This window comes from Athene cunicularia, assembly GCF_003259725.1.
Source record: "Athene cunicularia isolate RWA chromosome 3 unlocalized genomic scaffold, athCun1 chr3_part1, whole genome shotgun sequence".
In the NCBI taxonomy this organism is placed as follows: Eukaryota; Metazoa; Chordata; class Aves; order Strigiformes; family Strigidae; genus Athene; species Athene cunicularia.
The window spans coordinates 20,018,535-20,041,101 of NW_020799097.1; the positions used below are offsets into that span (position 1 = coordinate 20,018,535).

Here is a 22,567-nt window from a genome sequence, read left to right on the forward strand (position 1 = left end):
TTTTTTTTTTTTTTTTTTTTTTTTTTTTTTTTTTTTTTTTTTTTTTTTTCTGATCTAGGGAAGGTTAACAACTATGTTGATTCTGTTTTTCGGCAGTTCATTAACACTAACAGCATTTAAGCGTCCCTACCAAAAAATCAGTGAATCTTCGATGTGAATAGCAGGGAGAAATCATATGAGCCTGCAACTTTTATGTAAAAAGGCAAAAGAACTCCCATGAGTTCTTAAAGCCCAAGTAGAGGTGTTGTGTTGCTACAGTGAGAGTTTTTTGTAAAACAGTCTATCCATTCTTGAAACCAAGGCTTGCACAGCAGTTGATGGGTCTTTGGACATTAGTATTAGTAGAATTTTAGTACCCCACATAATTTAAATTGCAGTTTAAAAGGTAGATGCTTTTTAATTCACCATCTGTGTAGTGAAGTCAATAATAGGAAAATTAGACTGCTTTAATTAGCTGCAACTTGCTCAATTAATTAGTTTCAGAACATCATACAGTACCTGTATTTGTACTCTGGGCAGCTTAAAAATTGTGTAAAGCCTTATTCTTGCAGAGTTTTATGCTTCTACTAAGGCAGTAGTTTACATGTGTTCCTCTGAGGCACAGTCGTAACTGTTTTCTTTGGCTTCAGCATTATGTGTAGTATTGTATTATGTGTATTTTTATTCTTGTGACGACTGCCTCATGTGTCAGCTGTTCAGAGATCCAGCACCATGGTGTGAGATGGATAGCCTGTTATTTTTCCCTTGTGTTGGGATTCCCACTCATTTCCATGGAAACATGAAAACCTGGAGGAATAAAGCACAGAAGCTATTGCTGTATTACTGTACTGTGCAGCTTGAAAAAGCAGACATCACCATGGTGCCTGTGAATGCCAGTATAGTTGTAAGTCTGTCTGGGTTTCTAGTCCAAAACCTGTATTTTAAGGGGTTTAGGTTTTAGATTTAAATCTTATTCAAACCTAGTTTTACTTTCCTTACAAAGGGAAATGTGTTATAAACACACCTTCTTAGACACATAAATTTATTAACACTAGTAGAAAGGGCACACATGCACATAAGTGCATGCATAAATATGCAGATATATGTGCATATGTTCAGACACACACATACAGAGACACACATGCACATATGTCTCAGACAAAAACATTAAAAAATAAATCTATTAAAGACTGTAAGAAGCAAGTAACTGGTTCACACAGTAATTTTAATGGCTGCCACTTTGAAGGCTTTTCTAAATCAATCGCAAAGAAAAACCTGCAGCACTGTAGTGGGTTCTCGGATCAATAATGAAATATATATGAATATAACTAAATACACTTTTTAGCAAAATAATCTAAAATGTGTATATCCCCTCCACAAAAAGTCAGAAATTTAACCATTTAATTTTCCTCCCAAGCAGCTGGTATACAATAAATGCCGTGAGTGAGTACAGGCACATCCAGAAAAGAGAATGAAATCATAAGTGAAAAATAATTTAGAAAATAAATGAACATGAAGAAGCAGATCAGAAGTGATGAGGGCAACCATTTTGAGTATTACTTTCTCTGTGCTACTTTTCAAATCCCACTGATAACCCTAGGTAGCATATGATGATAATGCATTGATTCTATGGCTTTCTGCAACTTACACCACTAGTTTTAACTCCCTTCTTTTTATGTTGCAACAGGAATATCTGACTGCATTTTAAATGATTTGTCCCATGGTATTTTTTTCAACCACAAAGAAACAGAGATTGGGACACTATGACTGAAGGAATGTGAAGATTTAATTTGGAGATACCCAGTGTGATTAAAAGACAGTTTCCCCTTCAGATTGGTTATGCTCCAGTTCACAAGAGGGTGTGATGCATGAACTCAAGACAGAAGGAAGAATTAACAGAGATCGTAGTTGCAAAACTGCTATTATATAACCTATCTATAGATGTCCTCAGTGATTTCAAATGAGTAAAACTTCTGAAAATATGGATTAAATACAAAAAGCTTAGGCTACATCTGAATTCCTGTACCTTTATTTTCCTACTGTCTGGCCTTTAGCTCTATTAGCTGCCTCACCAATAGCAAACAGAAGGTTCTAGGATTTAGGTGAAGTTTCAGGTTTGTGACTGCATCCTATACGTAGTCAATGCCATCTAATCCCATAAATTTACTATTGGGGGATTAATTTTAGAGAGTTTAGAGAGAGAGGAATGATTTTATAGGAAGGATCTTCATTGTGGCTTAAGCATGATAAGGAGGCTGACCAAAAAATGGTAGTTAATATTACATGATTTTTTTGGAAGATGCTATTAATAGCATCAGTTACACAAAAAATCTAAGATAAAACAATAATCTGTGTAGGTCTAGTTGTTGCAAAGAGAAGCTGAAGTATTTTAACATAACATGCTGATAGCTAGAAAGCGAAACAGAGGAATAAAACAATGTATTTAAAATCTTGTAGTGCTAAAGCCAGTCCATTCATTGCAGGAAGCTGAAACACACTTGCTGAAGGTTTGGGAGTGGCAATGCTGTGGTGGAAATTCATCTAAGGGTCTAGGGATATCACTAGTAGCTCTCAATCTTTTTTACAGTTCAGGAATCCTGCTTGTCAGCATCTGTACAATCTTTGTTAGCTTCTCAAATATTATTATATACCACACTATGAGATGTCTGTATGCAGCATGGTGCTTCAGTGAGGCATTTATAATTATGTAAAATTTCAGGGGATATCTGGTAACCTATTCAGGCATACTGGTATGCCCAAGGTAGTACTTGGAGACTCTGGATTAGACACTGAGGACAAAATCCTAGCCTCACACAAGTCAGTGGGTTTTCAGTTGACTTCAATGGATAACAGCTTTTCACTTTCAGATCCCAGTTTGATGCAGTAATGGAATTGTTCTCAACTCGATCTTCATGAATATTGGCCATTTACAGCCCTGTTTCATTATATGCATAACAGGAGAATAAAATAAAAACTGAACAGAAGGGAGAATGTTCTGTGTAAGACCTAATACAGGGTGAGGATTAGAACTACAAGGTCTCACCTGCTGACCTAGTTTCTAGAATTGCTGTGATACAGTTTTATTTGCAAATAAACCAGCAGGGATTATTCTCTGTCTTTGAAACCACCTGGCAGAGTATGGCTCACTTCTCTATGGTAAAAGCTCTGCCATCCCAGAAGTAGGGTGGCTCCATCTAAACAGTTTATTGCAGGTAGTCTCTCTACTGTGATTAGAGTCCTGCTTTGGCTGGGCCAAAATCAAGATGAGTTCATTGTAATAATTTGTAATTATGATAATCCAGTGCTTGTGTTTGAGGTTGGGTCCTCATTCTATTAATTTCACTAGTCGCCTCCAAAAATTTCCATGGAGATGGGGCCAATAGTTTTTTTTTTTGAAAGAAACTACAGAGATCTGGATAGATTGCAGAGATGTCATATATATGAGGAAAACTTGGGGCAGAGTAGTAGTTCTCTTGAAATGGGAATCACCAAAAATGTCCAGCAAAAGCATTTTGATGTTCTCCTTTTTGACTGTGCTACCAATTTCTAGTTTATTTTACTATTTCAGGAAAGAGTACCAAAGAGAACAGGAAGGCAACTAAAAAGTAGTATGCTATCAGTTGCCTCTGCTGTTGCTGGATTCCTTATCTAGTGTGTTTATTTAGCCTAGACTTCTATGATTTTCATGTAATGAATTTGTAGCTTTTAAAAATGTAAAGTGATAGGTGTTGCACAAGATAAATTTTAAACACAGGTGGAAGTGCTATGTTATGCAAAGGCTCTGATTTAACCTCCAGGAGAACTCTACTAGATCTAGTGGCTGTCAAAAATTTGCAGTGTTTTTCTGATCTGCATTCCCATTCTGTTGAGAATGCACACTTAGTAAGGAAAAAGAGACATCTACGTAATTCCATCACTTGTTATGAAGATTCAATTCCTACCTTTTTTTTTTCTGCTAATATTAATTTTTTTCCCTCCAGTTTGAATAATAACACCTTCAATTAAACAAAAGACTATATTTTTGAGACATCTATTTGTATTACTATGTCTTTCACAACTCTTTTTCTCCATGGTAGTTTTTGTCCTTACATATCTTCAGGCCATTATAATATCAAGATATAGTGTTTGTATTTATCCAATCTCCAGCTAGATTTTTGCTTCTTGTGGCTTTCTTTTCCATTTGCATGAAAACAGTAGGATGTTTTCATGTAAAGTACTTCTGGGGTATACATTACCTATCTTTTTTCGTTGGTGTTAGGGAGCTGTTGGGCTAAATATCTCTGCTCAGCTTTGAAAACATGAGTATACGTGTACATGCTATTACTTTTATTACTTGTAGTGCTATAGTACATATGGACTATAATCACAATCCAGAATTTTATTTTGCCAAATGCTGTACAAACATATGCCCTGCCCTGGAAAACTTACAGTCTAAACAAATAAATATGTTTCAATTTCTACGTCAGTGGAACATGACCTGAGTTCAAGGATCTGCATATTAGGTTGCGTTATAGGCCAGTATGATCTAATATAACAGAGCATGCTCATGCATGACTTTCAGCACATTGATGTAGTGTATATCTTTGTAATCTGTTAGGTGGATAACATATATTTTCAGATATTTTTAACTGTTTCATTTGTACATCTACATCTATGCTTACATATTTGCACCATCTGAGTTTGCATGCAAGTTTAATTTTAGTTTTCTTTGTATATAATACTGTTATATGATATCTGCATCATGTAGCAAGTCTTAGGGATTTGCTACAGCTCAGAGAAATAATTCTGCATTACACCTTTTTAATATGTGGTGTTTGTTTAATTATTTTGTTAAATCTGTGAACAAATTTTGACCTTTTTTATTCTGAAGGTCTTTTGCAGACATGCGAAAGGTTTATGAAAAAGGTTGTCACAACTTAATGGGATCACAAAAATAAGAAGCACTAACCCTTTCTGCTGTTGCAGATTTTATGAAGGCAGATTCCCCTCCTGTTGCTGGCACTGTTCCTTCCCCATAGGTAGAAAGAACAGACAGAACTTTGGACATCCTGTTTCAATGTCTTTGGGAGCCAGAATGCCTTTTCTTCATAAATTACTTTCTTTGCATTTGCCAAGAAACATTTTCTCACCCAGGCAGCAAAATAACTGTATTAAAAGTATATTGTCTCCTCAGAAATGCTGCCTCAGATCCTAAATTTCATGTTAAGATTTAATGTGGAATTTGGAAAGAGAAGAAGCCCAGAAAACAGGGAAGCACCTGCACTCTCCAGCCCTGACTTTGTCCTGCATCAGATCAACACTTTCAGAGTGTGTGTAAAATAATGCACATATATACTTGTATAAATCTTCTTAAGCTTATCTGTTACTCAGGGATGAAAAGGGAGCTCTTTTTATGCAGGATTTACTTCTGTCCTTTCACCTAGTTGTCAAAACAAAACCTAATGATACAGTTTCCCATCTTCACAACATGAATCAAGGAGATAAAATCTTTACACCGTTGGTCCTGCATGGCTGGTGGTATGAGAGTATGCCACAGAGTTAACATTAAGGATGCAGAGACATAATTTTGAAAGTCTCAGTTTTCATTCTTTTATCCTGATATCATGCAAACATGAACAGAATTAATCAAATTCTTCCTCACTGTTATTTGAATAACTTAAGTCAGAAGGCAGAGATTTAACTTAGGGCAGAATATCGACAATTCTACCAATTTGGTCTTGTTTGACCACTTTGAATTATTTAACAACATCAGCAAAAGTCTTTCTAGATCTTAAAACTGCTTCAGACAGCGTAAGCTTCTATAGCAGGAAGCCTCTTTTGTGCCTTGTTAAGAATAAATGTGATTTTCAATTTGCTTTAAAAAAATCCGTATTTATAATAAGAGAATTTACAGGTGCTCTGCTGTCATACTGATGGCAAGGAATGAAAGGGAATGGAAAAATGAAATAAATATATATTAAGAAATTAAAATAAAATAACTTCCAGGCTCTCCTTTCATTCCAGGAGTTAAAGGGGCACTGTTTATGCCAGTTTAATTGTATTCCAAAACTCATGTGAACACTGAAATTGCTAACTGCTGGTAATAATGGGCCTGCTTTAATGTAGCACTTGTAGAGACTTTGTGTAGGCCACTAGGTCACTATGCAATAGTTATCACTACCCTTGCTGTCAACTCTGTCCTAGGAAGATATTGGGGCTTTTGCTGCACATGTTAAGCTACAAATTCGTTTCAAATTAAATTCATTTGGACATTTTTTTTTCCTTCTTCTTTTTTTTTTTTTTTACCACAGAAATTACTATAAACAAGTCTTGGGCAGAGAATTACCAATGAATATTCATTATTGTTTTCTTGTGGTCTCCTTTTTTATCTTTTGAGCATTGTGTGGTACAGTTTTAGTGTTAAAAGTATGCAAGTTATTGAACAACCGAAGTAGGTGCTCTTGTTTTATGCAACAGCTGTGGTAATCTGTGATCCTGTTTAATTTATGCTAATTACATTAACAGTGCCATGATTGATATTTTGCTTGTCTGTCTTATTAATTTATCAGCTAATTGTTGCATTTCTAATAGCTATAATCTATTTATAACATAGCCTTTGATAAACATGATGGTCTGCACACTAATAGCAGCAAACATTTCTGATACCATAGTTCTGAGATAGTACCCTTGCCATCTCTGCAATTAGGCAAAACTCAAAACAGAAGTGAGCTTTCACTGCTGTGTAGTAGTGAATGGGAAAGAAGGGATGCTAGTCTGTTTACTTAATAGCAGCAGCAATTAGCTAGTTTTAACAGACTAAGAGATTTTTTTCCACTATCCTGCTTTCAATTTGAAGACTGATAATTTACTAAACTGCAAGGCCTACATAGGGTTTTTTTTTAGAATTAAAAAGATGATATAATTAATCAATGTTTCTTCTTTCTTTACCTGAAATACTTGTCTTTTGGATGATACGTACCCGTAGAGATAGCTTGTGTTTAATTGTTTCATGAAAGCCTGAAACATGAGTCCCATCTTTTTACTAACATGTTCATTTCTTGCAGTGCCTTGGTCTGTTTTCTTCTGAAATGCTTATAGTTGTCTTCAATAATTGTTGGTCTGATTCACTGACAATGAAGATGTTACTGTTGTCTACAGTGGTATAATTCACTCTATGATCCAGCTATACTGGATTAGCAAATTTCAGCATGTGAATTAGTTGCGGTATATTTTTGAGTTTTGGGTACCAGAAACCAGATTTTAAAATCTGGTGTCCTTGTTTTTGTAAGTGCACAAATTGCACGTGTGTATGTTGTGGCATACTTGTACTCACTAATACCGATTTGTGGATGTGGCCTGTTGTGGGCATCTTAGATCATACATATCTGTGTATGCTTCTTAGTGAAAAACAGAATACATGACAGTACTAAATATGTTTAATTTGCTTGCTCAAAGCTGATCTATTTTATCCTTGCATTCAGAAAAATAAGTATCTTTATACATTCCCTATTTAAAGGGTGAAGCAGTCCAAGATAATCCAACAGACTCCTCAACTCAATTACAGGCTCGGATAATGTAGAAAGGTTCTGGAGGGTAAACCCCAACCCCATCAAAAAAAATGTGCAAGATATGCAAACAGGCATTGTATTTTTACTTCAATAATTCTATTCCCTCTGAAAGGGAGGGCAGGGTGAGCCTGCCACTTGCTGTGACAGAACGGAAGTGAAATTTGCCAAGCAAAGTGGGATAGTTGAAGTATTATTTTTTTCCTCCTCTCTTTTTCCACAATGATCTTTTGGTTTACAGCTCTTACGAGCTGTAACTCTTACAACTCTACTTCTGCTGAACTGTGGGAACAAGTCCGTGACTTTATGTTTCTGCAGAGCTGTGTGCTCTTTTCCAAGCAGTTTGCCAGGCACAGCTCTAAGAGGTTTTTCCCCATCAAAGGGCCTCTAGGCCTGACTTGAATGTGGGTGATTCAAGCTAACAAAGAGGTTGAAACACAGCGTGATTGTGATTACAGTCACTAGGACATTCATAGTTAAAGCTAGAACTTTAAAGTTAGGACTGCTTTGACCTGAATTTCCATGAATGTGCTTTGGCTTTTTATTGTGTGGTCTTATTTCTGCATATGATGGCAGGTACTATTCTACATGTTCCTTGATATTGGTGCAGGTTATTAAAGTGTCCCACATTTGACTTGTTCGTTATTCTCCTAGGATTGTAACGATAATTTAAAAATGTGCAGTGCTAATACATTGTATGAGTTACAGAAAAGTGTCGATTATGGCCCTTCGAATGTAGTTACATTTCAGCTAATAAAATGTGTGTTTATAGAAACATACACACAGAATACTAGGCAAAAAGAAATATGAAAACTTGCATTAGGTGTGCTGTACCCAAAAGACCATTATATATACTTACATTAAGTAAAGGTGCATTTATATATTGGTGCTAGTTCAGAACATGGACTTCTGTGAAATTAGTCTTTAATATTAAATCCTGTGAGTTAAATGGAAACTTGTCTTTTGGAACATATTACACCTCAGGATGTGCACATATTCTGTTGGTGTTAGCACAAGTTAGACATGCATATCAAGAGAGGAATTAGACTGTCTTTACAGAGACTGTACAACCTACTTTGCATGCCTTTCCTAAGCTAGTGAGTTTTAAGAAGTAACAGTGAAAATACAGAACATTTCGCGTTACTTGTGAGCCCCATGATAACCCATATTAGCTGTTCATTTGTGGTTGTGGATTTTTAAATGCAAAATTTAACTCTGTTATGGAATATGACCCTGATTTTTTGAGCCACAGCCATTGATGAATACAAATCAAGATCAGTTCCTTGGGGATCTGGTAAGGAAAGAGGTCACTTAAGTCTCTCAGACATCTCTCAGAACACCTTGGAACTATTTCTGTCTTGCAAAACATTTAAGTTCCATATCTGTTGGTCCAGAAGGAAAATGGCAGTCCACTAAAAGTAATTATACTGCCATTGGAAAGATAAACAGAGTTAAATTGTTGTCGTATCTGGTTTACATGGATTTATTTTGATCCATTCAAAAATGAACATGAAGTTGCACATTTATTTGCCTTCTGTGAAGTGTTAAATACTGCTCAATAGTCTGGAAGAAAAAACCATGAGTTTCAGGACTGGAATACAACAAATATGGAAGTGAATGTGTTTGCCGTGCTCTGTAACTTGAACTCAAGCTTAGTTTAGTTTGCGTTTTCCGAGACTCTTTCCTACACTATCATGCCGCATTTTTAGAGGAGTTTGGACCTTTACCATTGGCATGTAGTCGATGTGAGGAATGGAAGTGATGTAATAATATTTTGTGAAATCCTTTTTTCCCATGTCAGTGAAATTTAACTCTTTAGATATCAATGTCTTACCAACTTCTTAATTTCTAAAAATTAAAATTTTCTAACGCATTTTGTCTTTTAAAGCACTCTTCTCAGCAATTTTCTTCCATAATAGATAAATTTAGGTCTGCCATGAACTAAATTATTTTTCTGCCTTTGTTCCTGTACAAAATGTAGCAAATTGCTGTACTTCAATTTCAGAATTAGAAAAGTAACCTTTCTGATGCCATATACCTGTCATTTTTCAACACACTGCATTTCGGAACAGGATTTTTAGAGGAAAATAGATCATGCTGGATCGAACAACTTGAAGAGATGTGAAGCTGCAGCTGCTTCGTGTCCCCAGGTCCAAACAGTAGCAAGGCTGAAGATGCATTCCCAGTAGGCACACAAACATAAAGCACATGTATACACTACATGTATATGTAAATACATACATACATAGCTGGTCACAGATCCCAGACAGACACTCAGAGCACTCATGTGGACAGAGACATCAGCAGTAACCTCATCCTATTCAATCTGGCTGAGCAGGTTTGAGAGCCACTAGTGAGGAAAAAAAAAAAAAAAAAAAAATCCAAAAAAAAAAAAAAAAAAAAAATCCATATATATGCAGTGGATCCCTCCAGCAGCTGGTGTCAGATACCCAGTCTGGCCACTAGCTGCCCTTGGATCCCAGTTTCTCCAGTTACTGGTGTCTGGACATACGACTTCTCAGGCTGCAGCCCTACTCCAGTTGCTCGTTCAGACTATCACCCACATGCATGCACATACAGACACACACAAACAGAATGAAGAGCCCTCGCCCAAGAAAGAGTTAGAGGGAATTTAATATTCAGATAAGACAGACTGTGCTGGTCAGGTGCAGGGCATGGCCAGAGAAGCATATTGACCAATCAGCCATTTACACTCAACTGGTCCATTTTATCCCCTTGACCCTCTGTTTTAAGACAATAAATCCAACAAGCTGTCTCTGTTAGGCCTTCTCCCTCCTTTTCTGCATGACCTTTTTCATCCTTATACCCAAGTTTAGGCTTGGGCCACCTTTGAGATGTTGGAACCAAAAAGGTTGTGTCTTTGGTATTGGTACATAAACAAATGATTGTTTTTTTTCAGTTCAGTAGCCAGGGGGGGGAAAAAAAAAAAAAAAAAAAAAAAGTTTGGTTTGACCAAAAATAAAATTTTGAAGGGTTTTGCTTTAATTTGAAACCAATCTTTTTATTTGAACTAGAACATAACATCATCAAACGTCTATAAAGAAAGCAAAAGAAAGATGCAATCCTTCTGTCTTAAGGAGAAGTGAGAAGGGTGGTCCAGTTTTAAAGCCAAATCTCTGACCCAGGCCTCTTGCCCATCAGAACAGTACTGTAGCCACCAGTGTACAAGATATTTTGGAGAAAAGGATTGATTTGAAGTATTCAAATATTCACTGAGATAAGCAAGTTGATTAAATAATTTAGTGTCTAGATTATTTTTAAAACCAAGCAACTAGATTAAAACTTTTTCTGTAAGACACCATCATCATCCAGTGAGGCTGGTGACAGTTCACCCCAGACTACCGTAAATTACGGTGGATGAAAAATTCTTCACATGGGTTTGACTAATTTCAGAAGAAAGAACGTCTGGGAAGCCACATCTTTTATATCATGCTAAGTGGAACTAACAGCTGCTAGACCTTTGCATTAAAAAATACCATAATATCTTGATTTTTATGGATGTAGCCCCATGCCACCAGAATTTCTAGATGAAAATTAGTGAATTTGGTGCAAATTAGGTGCAGAATCACCAATAATATTGAAAATATTAAATACTAAAAAAATATCCCTCACAATAAATGATTTGTTCCTTATGTCTAATATAATCTACACTCTTTCAGTTTAAAACTGTTAGCACTCAACCTATCCCTACACTCCCTGATAAAGAGTCCCTACCTACCTTTCCTGTAGCCCCCTTTAAGTACTGGAAGGCCGCTATAAGGTCTCCCCAGAGCCTTCTCTTCTCCAGGCTGAACAACCCCAACTCTTTCAGCCTGTCCTTACAGGGGAGGTGCTCCAGCCCCCTGATCATATTCGTGGCCTCCTCTGGACCCACTTGGGAAGGTCCATGTCCTTCTTATGTTGAGGGCTGCAGAGCTGGACACAGAACTCAGGTGGGGTCTTATGAGAGTGGAGTAGAGGGGCAAAATCACTTCCCTTGACCTGCCGGCCACACTTCGACCGATCCATCTCAGGATACAGTTGGCTTTCTGGGCTGCGAGCACATACTGCTGGCTCATATTCAGTTTTACATCCACTACTACCCCATAGTCCTTCTCCACAGGGCTGATCTCAATCCACAAATCGCCCAGCCTGTATTTGTGCTTGGGATTGCCCCAAACCATGTGCAGGACCTTTCATTTTGCCTTGTTGAACTTCATGAAGTTTTCAGGGACCCACCTCTCAAGCCTGTCGAGGTCCCTCTGGATGACATCCCTTCCCTCCAATGTGTCAACCACACCACACAGCTTGGTGTCATTGGCAAACTTGCTGAGGGTGCAATCAATCCCACTGTCCATGTCACCAATAAAAATGTTGAACAATGCTGGTCCCAACACCGACCTCTGAGGAACACCACTCATCACTGCTCTCCATTTGGACATCAAGCCATTGACCACAACTCTTTGAGCGTGACCATCCAACCAATTCCTTATCCACTGAGTGGTCCATCCCTCAAATGCCTTTCTCTCCATCTTAGAGACGAGGATGTTGTGCGGGATGGTGTCACATGTTTTGCACAAGTCCAGGTAGATGACGTCAGTTGCTCTTCCCTTATCCACCAATTTTGTAACTTCATTGTAGAAGGTCACTAAATTTGTCAGGCACTATTTGCTTTTTGTGAAGCTATGTTGGCTGCCACCAATCACCTCCTTACTTTTCATGTGCCCTAGCATAGTTTCCAGGAGGATCTGCTCCATGGTCTTGCTGGGCAGAGGTGAGACTGACTGGCCTGTAGTTCCTTGGGTCTTCCTTTTTTATCTTTTTAGAAATTAGGGGTTGTGTTTCCCATTTTCCAGTCAGGAGGAAATTTGCTAGATGATCCTGTTAGCATGCACTGGCACTCAGCATCCTGATTATTCACCTTGCTAAGCAGCCTGATGCAGGACCACACTTGAGGACTGGTTAAAGATGGACAGTGTGATTGCACTCCAGCTCCACAGTTGTACTGGCATTTCTGCATAATTGCATGAGATGACATAGACTAGGGCACAGATCAAGAGACTTAAAATTATATTCTAGGACCTGGCATATAATCCTGTGGGTGCTTACAATTTTTTTAAAGACAAAACTAAATACTTCAATGGCTTACAAAACAATGGGAGTTTGGGGAGATTTGAGTTGCTCAGCTGTGAACATATTCTGGATCTCTCCTTTAAGATGGAAGTTCTAGTTTTAGTACAGCTCATGTCCCAAAGCATACTCACTGAGCATGTCCAGAGCATCTTTTTGGAGCCACAGACTGGTGAAAGGATATCTTTCCCAAGAAAAAAAACTGCTGTATGTCCAGTGGTATTTCTTCTTACCTTTAATTTCCATGCTACTTTGTCATTCCTCATATCTGAGAATGTGAAAAAAGTAGTAAGAGAATTATGCTCAAATGAGCTGTGTGCACTTTGGGTGTTTTCCACTCTATTATGAAGCGAATGAGAAATACTTGGAAGCTTTTCCTGCCTTCCCTTGAGAATAATTCAATGAATCCTGAATGTATTTCCTCACAAAAAGGATATACCATGAACTTGTGAGTTTAACCAAAATTCTGCTTATTCTGGCCTCCATTAACAGATTTGGCTGCAGCCTGCACTGTTCATCTGAAAATGGAATGATTGGATTCCCTCTGTGCATTATAGCAGGAGAATGACTCACTCAAAGTCAGAGAACAGGTCCTGAGGATATATTCTCCTATTGTTCTGCAAGAAGGCCTCTCCTTGATATTAATAAAAGCTCTGTATGTTCATCACAAGTGGAAGAGGACCAAGGAGTAATTTATATTCTAGTCATTAATTTGCCCACGTTCCTATTCGGCTGCTTTGTAGTATGTACCCTCAACTTGTAACTTTTATCTTTGCATAGTTCCCTCTGGAACTCTGATCTAAGAGGTCCTGATTGTATGGTGGTGTTTTCCTGAGGGGAAGATTCAAATACGATAATTCTTTTATAAAGTTTGCCTTCTTAATGAAAAGGGTGCTATAAAATATTTGAACTAAATTTCAGATGCCTGTTCTAAGAAGACACCTGTGTTTGTGTGGGAGAGGGTCTGAAAGGACAAGGAAATTGCTTTCCCTTCTGCCTGACTTCTTAAGCACCCCAGTAGCTTCTTAGTGTAACTGTCCTGCAGTTTGTCTCTCTTTTGTCTTGTAGATCTCATAATCAGAAACAAGTGCATTAAATATATTTGGGATAACTTTTACAGGTTTTCTGTCAAAACCAGATCTTCAATGTTATTCTGTTCTGTTAAGAGCAGTAATAGGCCACATTCAATTAAGAGGAATGAAATATTAAGAAGTGATTTTTAAGAACTGACTATGCAAATACAGTCAATGGAATACAAGAACACTGTGTCAAAAGCCTTCTTAGAACTGAGGTAAATGACATCTACTGCTCTCCCTTTGTCCACAAATGCAGTCATTTTATCTTCGAATGCAATTACTTTACCAGACTGTGTTTAGTAAGGTATAAATTAAGGGTCAAATATTGTCATCAATTCAGGTTTGGTCTACACTACTGACACTTAGGGGAGAGGAAGATCTGCTGGAGCATATTGTTATAAAAGTTGCATCAGTAAGTCCAGCTGAAACCTGAATAGATTGTGTAGGAAGCTTTACACTGACTCCAGAGATCAGGTCTTGTGAAGTAAGCTCTGATGTCCTATGGAAAGTCAAGGTTTTGTACACTGAGAGCAGATACCTGATCTGCATGTTTTAATTCCCCAGAATCTTCACCTCACTTTCCCCTGCTGCTTGATGGTATCATTTCCAGATAAAACTCTACATCTGTGACCATGTTTTGGTCAAATTGTTTAAAATCTAGATTTATTAAAAGTAAAACCCCATAGTGCCTAAATCCTAGGTCATTCTAGGTGGAGGACCATTGAGGAGAAATGTGAGGAAATATACAGTATTACCATAATGTACCTCTGGAATAATGCCATAACTTTGTCATTTAAGTACCATGACAGAGATTACTTGCAAAGAATTGATATTTTTAGTTGTCTAAAATAAATTTAAATTATTTTAGTCCAGATTTTCAGTGAATATGTGCTAATATATGCTCTGCGTCTTCTTTCTTAATCTTTAGAATTGTTTTTTCTTTCTTCTGGGTCACGTTGCCTGAGTTCAGAGTAATACAGAACTTCACTAGAATTGCAAAGAACAGAGGAATGGCTCCTTAGAGTAAATTAATAGATTAATTGTAAAAAAAAAAAAAAAAAAAAAAAAAAAAAAAAAAAAATTTATTTTAAACAGTGGTGTTTCCAGTTGTGGTTTGTCTTTTATTATTTGAAAGAGGAGGTCAGTATGCTGAAAGAGTATAGTTACTGACTTTCATGTAGTGAAAAGTATGTAATAAAGCACAGAGATATTTGGGGAGACCCATTGAAGGTATTGGTAGATGTCCCGTTTACCAAATAGGTTCAGTAGTTTTTCACAAAACATATACAGCTTCTAAAGACTTACTCAGATTATCAGGAGCCATTTTTGACAAATACTATTATTAGAAAAATAATTACTTTTGGAATACATAGACATGCTGTAGAAGGTATGTTAGAATTTGGATTTGGCTATTTTTTGAGGAGAGCAGTAAAAGGTCAGTTTAGTTTTTTTTTAGGAAACCTGCACAGAGTACTAATATAGTATGGGATATGCTGCTCACATAAACTATTCATCATTTTCCAGATCATGTTTCTTTGATTATGAGAATGTAGAAGCATTTTAACTGTGGTAAATACAATTGACATATTTTGTTTAATTCTTCGAGATACTAGATTAAAAAAATATTTAAATACTTTAATTTTAACTTTCTACAGAAGAAAGAAAGTTTTTCAAGTTACAAAAACAAATGCTGAGCAAACCTTGACTATAAAAGTAGTACAGGAATCTCACCTGTAGAAATTTAAATCTTGTGTCATAGCTGGCTGAAAATCTGCCATTACTGAGTAATTTGACAGTCACAAGGAAATAAATTCTAATCTGCAGTCTTTTTATATAGTCAACTCATTACATTTTCAAGAAATCAGAATTTTTTTCATTTAACATTTTACTTTTATCACATTATGAGTATGTCTAATACTACTGATTAGGAAAAAGCAAGATTTCAAATAATTTTAGCAACATACTTGATTGAAAATAACAATTATGTAGTAATTCTAGTGTTTATCAGTTACTTGCTATAGATCTTTGAGGTCATAAGTTATCTACCTTTGTTTAGTATAGACAGTGAAAGCTCTGCCTCAGTAAACATTGGACAGTTCGTGAGAGTATTTGAGAATCCAGGTTTTGGATTTGAAGAAATCCAGGTAAGAAAAAAATTGGGAAGTCCAGATCTAAGGATCTTAGTTCACCTGTGGCTTTCTAGACTTCATATACATCATGGCTAGAGGGAAACCAGAATAATTCACTAAGCAAGCATTGGCTGAGATGGAAGTTTCGGAACTTGGGACTGAAACTTGCAGTCTCCATGCCTCTAGCAAGAAATACACATTCTCTGAGAATCGTAAAAAGAATGATCGTTGTCAGGATGCCTGCAAGGAAAGAGAATGCTGAACTACTTCCCTATGAGGGAGCAAAAATCACCTTTGTCCTGGAAAGTAGCCTAAAGGTCTGGATCCCTCACACTTGGCAGACCTGAGAGGTCCGTACGGTAGATATGTGAGCATGTCTAGAGATAGGGAGAGCAGGGCTGATTGTGATGCTTCTGAGAGCTTAGTCTTGGATAAGTCTATGATGAGACTCCTAGCCTTAAATCTATATACTTTAAAACCCTGAAGACTCCAGCAGGGTTTACTAATAGGGTATCCGGCAAGATAACAGAAAAATAGATAAGGTCCCGGTGAAAACTTGCCCTCTATTGCTAGAAGTTACTGACCATATCCAAACACCTCAGTGGTTTTCTGGAAAATTAATATAGCCTTAAAGGTTGTGCAGCTACGGATCACATTCTGCCCTTCAGCTACAGCAGCACAGAAATTGCTCGTGCTCATCTGGCTGTCCAGATCCTATTCACTGTTATTGCTTTACAGATTATGATCTTTGGTCTTTCAAGCATGGCCCACATTCTTTGTTCATAAGTACAGGACCTTGGAATTGGCATGTTCTTTATATGAGTCAAATCTGCTAGATGACGCAGGCCAGTACATGTAACTGGCCTGTCTCCAACGTAGTTTATCACTCCATTAATTTCTGTTTTATCTGCATATTTCAGTAGCATATAATCTTCCAGAGTAGTGGTAGAGATACTGACTGCTATAGGGCTAAAACACATACCTGTGGGATTATATTAGAAAGACTCTTCTTAAGTATATGTTTTTTAACTTTTACAATTATTTTTGTAAATAATTTTTATACAACAAATTTTTCTGGATAAATATTTGTTAACCACTATGCTGATTTTATGAAGTGCCTATTTTATTGTCTGAATGTTTGGTAAGGGAAAGAAAAATGTTTAAAAGATATCTAAGTATATGATATCTTAACATAGCTACCTTTATCGACAAATTTTAAAGTATTGATTACAGATTTTCTATGAGAAAATGTTGACTGGTGCTGGTAATGTCACTGTCTCGTATCCCCATCAGCTTTTGTATGAGGTTACTAAGGGTCAATGTCAGGAAGATTAACTTAGGGAGCCACACCATCCTCTCAGCACTTAGTAAAGATTATTTTAAAGTTACAAATACATTTTTTTCAGATTTTTTTTTCAGCTCTCCAGCATTTTCTGAGTCTTCCAGGATTGTTACATATCAACAGCAATGTCTTGGAGAACTATCAGGTTATATTAATTTTAGGGGGTAATGTTGTCTGGGACTTTGATTTTAAAATAACAAATAGCTTCTTTTTTACTTTTTAAAAATTTTCTTGTTGGTTATTAATACAAGCTATTAATTATCTCCAAATACTACAAAAATTCTTTCAAATGTATTTAAATAATTTCGTATTATTACAATTTTCCCATTCAGTATTTTTTATTGATATTTTTAGTTCTCCTTATTGATAGTTTATGTTTACTAGTAAACTGCTCTACATGTGTATATGTGCATATGAATTATTTTTTAATCCTCATGAGCTACAAGTTGGTTTATTAAGCTTTGAATTGTTGAGAAGGTCTTGTCTTTCTCTTTTTTATTAGTGAATCCTTCTTATGTGATTATGCACTTTTTTTTTTTTATATATTTAATGAAGTATTTTTGAACTGCTCCTAATCATAGTCATTTTATGTTAAAAAATTTTCTTCTACTCAGTTCGGCTCATGATTATTTCCAGCTTTCATATACTGACACTTTTAAAGCACCTTTTGTTTGTGTCTATTAGTTACTAGGATCAGATTCTGTACATTATGACATCACAAGTCTTAATTGCCTGCATGCAGATGACCACACAGGGCTTTTATTTGTTTTTAACCAAAAAAGTGAGGTTCAGTATAGAATTTCCTTCAGCTGGTTAAATAATATCTTACATGAGAAATATCAGAGTAATTTTTAGAAACTTCAAGGTTATAGCATTCTCTACTACCCCATAAGAAACCTTCACTGCAACACAGAATTTTTTCCTTTCTATATTTTTTCCAAAGCTAAAGAACCAACTCAACCTGTTTGGTATCCTGTTTGGTTGTCTTCAATATACCTTCCAATATAACAGTCCTTCTCTTGTACCCCATGTTGTGATGTATTAGTTAGAGAACTGATAAGACTAATGCTCATAATGGTGATACAGAGTTGCTAGGTTTCCCTTGCTCTGCCCATCCTCCCTAAGTAAAGCATTTCCAATAATTTGATTATTTTAAAATATGATATACCAGGTTTAATTTCTACCAAGACCTTTTTTTTTTTTTTCTTCTCAGAAGAATTTAGACCTTTCAATTTTCATATCTAGAGCTTCTCTATGTAGCCAGTTAAGAACATCTTCTCTTCATGTTCCTGATGCCTTGATCTTTTCTTTCATACATAAACTTCTAGGTTTCTCCAGTTAGATGCCAGACTGACATGCTAGCCAGCCTATCCTTGATGTCCACAAGTTCTCTGGAACCGTGACTCAGTATTTTGCAGAACTGTAATGTAAAGGTCATGAATAAAGTAGAACTACTGAGGTGAACTCCCTGTGAGTCACTAAGGTCCACATTTCCTTTTTCTGCATGTGAAAATGGTGAGGAAGACCTTGTTTGTGTGAGGTTAGTGGCCACAGGAGCAGAATTCTGTTCCTGGCCATAGAAATGCCAGGGGTGCATCTGGGGATGGCTCTGGTGGTCTGTCAGGTGACAGAACTGATGCATGTCTCATGTAGAATTTCAGGAAATTGCTTGCTCCCAGCATCCAACATTCAATACATGGAAAGATGAAAGCTGAAAGTTTGACATGACAAAGTCTTGAATATCTGCAGCAGAGCATATAAAGCCAAAGCAAGATTGCATTGGCTAAGCATAGGCACCTACCATCATTTGATGCATCCAAGACACACATTGGCACATATGACAGGGCATCTAGGCCACAGATAAAGGCAGGTAGATATTTGCCTTTCTGGAGAAACAGCAGGCTATGTAGGACACACAATAAAATTTAAAGTAACACTAAATGCCTGCAGCTTTTACAATCTTTTTTTCACTTCTTTGACCTGCTTCTGGATCTGGATTGTGTGGATCCTATAGGGGCTTTTCCAGCTTAGTGATTTCTTCTTTGACTGCCAGTGTAGTTAAAAATGTACCCACAGCATTCCTTGAAGTGCTTACTTTGGTTTAGAAAGACAGGCAAATCTGTTTTGTAAGTTTGCCTCTTCTAAATTTGCAGAGACTATCATAACAACTGGGGCAGCATTTCCAGGTTAAGATCATAATAGCAATTACAGCAGATTTTTCAGTGGTGACAAATGATGCTAGATAATGTTTTTCAAGCTTTTTAAACAACTTACTAGGCTGAAGAGCAAGTAACTCCACTTCTGGTCTCCTGTCAAGTTCTTACACATTGCAAGAGTTACAGAATAGTACAATGTACTGTTTCCTTATTAATAAAATTCAAGCAGTATCATCATCTAGTAGGTAATTTTTATATTCCAGAGATGCTGTTTGTACTTTGATATTGCAACTTGAAAAGCTTCAAATGTATATCAAACCTTAAGAGCTGAGAAGCCAGTCAGCATGTGAACCTAAAGTGTAAGGTAGACACTGTGGATGGGTTAAAGTTTAAGATTCAGTTTAGGTGTCTGTAGTAGGTGTCTACAGTCATGCCAAGTGTCTCATGCTATAGTCATGACTAGTCATGAGCTAGACAGTATGGGTAAAGGTACTTAGAGACTGATTCTGTCCAGCCTGAAGTAACTCCTAGTAGCTGATCAGAGGAATTGTTCCTCAAGCTCTGATGGCTGTGTTAACTAGGGGTAAGCTCAGTTGCCTGAGCATAGGCAGCTGGTGCCATTTCTGATGCCAAAGGATATCTGAAACATCTACACAGGGTTGGCAGTTGTAACAGGACTTAAGTGTACTCTTTTGTACCTTTCTGGACTGACAATTGAAGGCTTGATGGGATACCTCATGGTATCTCAGATAGCACCATTGGTTGACAGTGATAGAAGCTTATGCTCCTAATGTATATGCACAAAGCTATATGTAGGTATATTAATTTAAAAATGAAATCCACTCAAAGTGATGCAAAGGTCTCGATCAGAAGACTGCACTGAAGCCCCCTAGTAGAGACTGGTGCTGTATTAGCTTTTGTAATACCTGTTTATTTTAGAAGATCATTCCTTTAGTGTGGAATAAATCACACTACCAGGAACCACATAATGACTACCAAGAAGCAGAACTACATGAGTAGCACAGAGCCTTGCGAGAGTGGCCTTTCTTTCCACCAAATCCCTGCACCCACAAATCTTGTGGTTCTGCTTCTCTCCTCCTGATACAATGTGTTGAGGGAGTTCTGTAAAAGCACCCCTTGATTTCTTCCTTGTTCATTACTTCCCATATCATTTGTGTTAAGGTACTGACCAAAGAATGGTAGGTGATTAAAGGGTTAACTGCAAGTCGGTTGGACATGTTTCCATGTTTTTGCATAAGAAATGTGACATTCTTATCAGATATCAATCCAAGGGTATTGCTATAAGCCAGTGATTGATTTTTTTTTTCTGGGGGAACTAGAGCCTCATGGTCGATTTCTGTGCTTCCTGACCTTTACAATACCATCTCTGTGTATGAACCACTGCAGATCCATCTTGCCATCCCAGTCTTCCACATGCAAAGGAGCTGATGGTACTGATACCGCATATAATTTTCCCTGACACAGTATCTCTGCATAGTTTGGTGCAATCTGCTTGTGTTGTACAAAATCGTAAACTCTAGGTAGCCTATGCAGTTTACCTTTGAAACTCTTATGACATTAATACATGGAAGATCAGAAGAAACCATGTGGCCCTATGGTAACTACTATAGATCAGTGTTTATGATACTTTCCAAGGTCTAATCTACAGCCCTGTCCCTGTCTGGTAAATATTTAAGGTTGCTCTATATTTATTACTGCATAGAAAGCTACATTGGATAGGCATGCTGTTTATAAAATGAAGGTGAAGATTTAGCCATATGTAGCAAGTGAACACATTCCTGAAACTTGAAAAACACTTCTGAGCAATGAAACACATTGGTAAATGTCATAATGCCATATTAAATAAAATGAAATCTTTGAAGTTCTAATGAGACCCTTTATCTCCTTTTCCGACATTATTCCTCCCTCTCTTTCCAACTGCAAAGTGTTTGGTTAGAAAGCGACCTATGGTGTGCAACCCCTTGACTTTAATTTTAAATTGTATAGTAATCTGTTGAATCCTTGTTTCAAAATATATGGAAGTTAGCAGGATTTTATATCAGAAATATCCCTTCAAAAAGGGGAACCAGCACCTAGTTGCCACAGTTTGCTATGAAAGCAGGGCGTGCAAACAGATTGATTAAAGCAGAAATTACCACATTTTCTGTTTTATATAAGCAGGAAGATCCTAAAAATCCCCTGTAAGGTGGACTTTTCCTTACAGGATAAAATGGAATTAAAATAGTGTCAATAAATTGTGTGAGAGACTGTATCAGTCTGTGCATTGATAGTCTGTGCATGCAGGATAAGAACATTGACTGCCTGCTAATCTATTCCCAGATGGAGGTGGATGCAGACGAGAAGCGCCATCGCACACGCTCCAAAGGTGTTCGAGGTACGTCTCTTGCTTCAGTAAATCACTCAAGGCCCCTGCTCAGGGTGACCTTCATCCTCCAGAATCTCTTTGCACGATTCATTCTGACCCTTGCTTTTACACAACCTTTCTGGTAATTTTCTGTGGAAGAGGGGTACTTGTAATAGATGATAAATTTTTATATATTTTCCATCTCTCTGCAGTTCCCGTGGAACCAGCCATACAAGAGCTGTTCAGGTTAGTGCTCTGAGTGTAAAATGTATCCCCATTAGCAATTTAGAAAATTCATGCCTTTTAATGGGTATAATGCACTTTCAAGTTCATTGGTGGTTTGCTCATGCCCTGCTGCACTGATGAAATTAATTCCCTCGAGACTTGCTAATAAAAAGCATCCCCTCTTTTTTTTTTTTTTAACTTCAGTTATTTGATTTCTCTTTCTGTCTTTGTTGCCCTCCATCTCTGTAATACCTACTGCCTGCTTTTAGTGTAATCTTTCTGCAGCACACCAGCACCTACATAATTAATTCTCTCTCTTTTGCAGCTGTCCCACGCCTGGCTGTGATGGCAGTGGTCATGTTAGTGGCAAATATGCAAGGCACAGAAGGTAATATCTGTAATTTTTCCTAATTTAGTGAAGAGATTTGGTAAACAAGTTATCTGGCATGACCTTGATAAACCAAACAATGATAAAAATTAGCAATTAGAGATTCTAGAAGCCATTCAGCTACACATTTTTTTTCTTTCTGAATGTCACACAAAATCTAACATTTTTGCTGAGGAAACCTGTTCTCATTGTCAATCTTCTCTCGATTTTTGCATACAGTTCTCTTGCTGATG

The 22,567-nt window shown here is 37.1% G+C and overlaps 1 protein-coding gene across 9 annotated transcripts in view; it reads left to right on the top strand.

Annotated features, from left to right (window-relative positions):
* Positions 1 to 22,567, top strand: part of MYT1L (myelin transcription factor 1 like) — a 310,674-nt gene that overhangs the window by 156,146 nt on the left and 131,961 nt on the right. For all 9 annotated transcript variants that reach the window (XM_026844773.1, XM_026844772.1, XM_026844774.1 and 6 more), the window contains 3 exons: positions 21,697 to 21,751; positions 21,934 to 21,967; positions 22,272 to 22,334. In XM_026844773.1, coding sequence (XP_026700574.1) covers positions 21,697 to 21,751; positions 21,934 to 21,967; positions 22,272 to 22,334 — 152 coding nt within the window. The remainder of the gene's footprint in view (positions 1 to 21,696; positions 21,752 to 21,933; positions 21,968 to 22,271; positions 22,335 to 22,567) is intronic.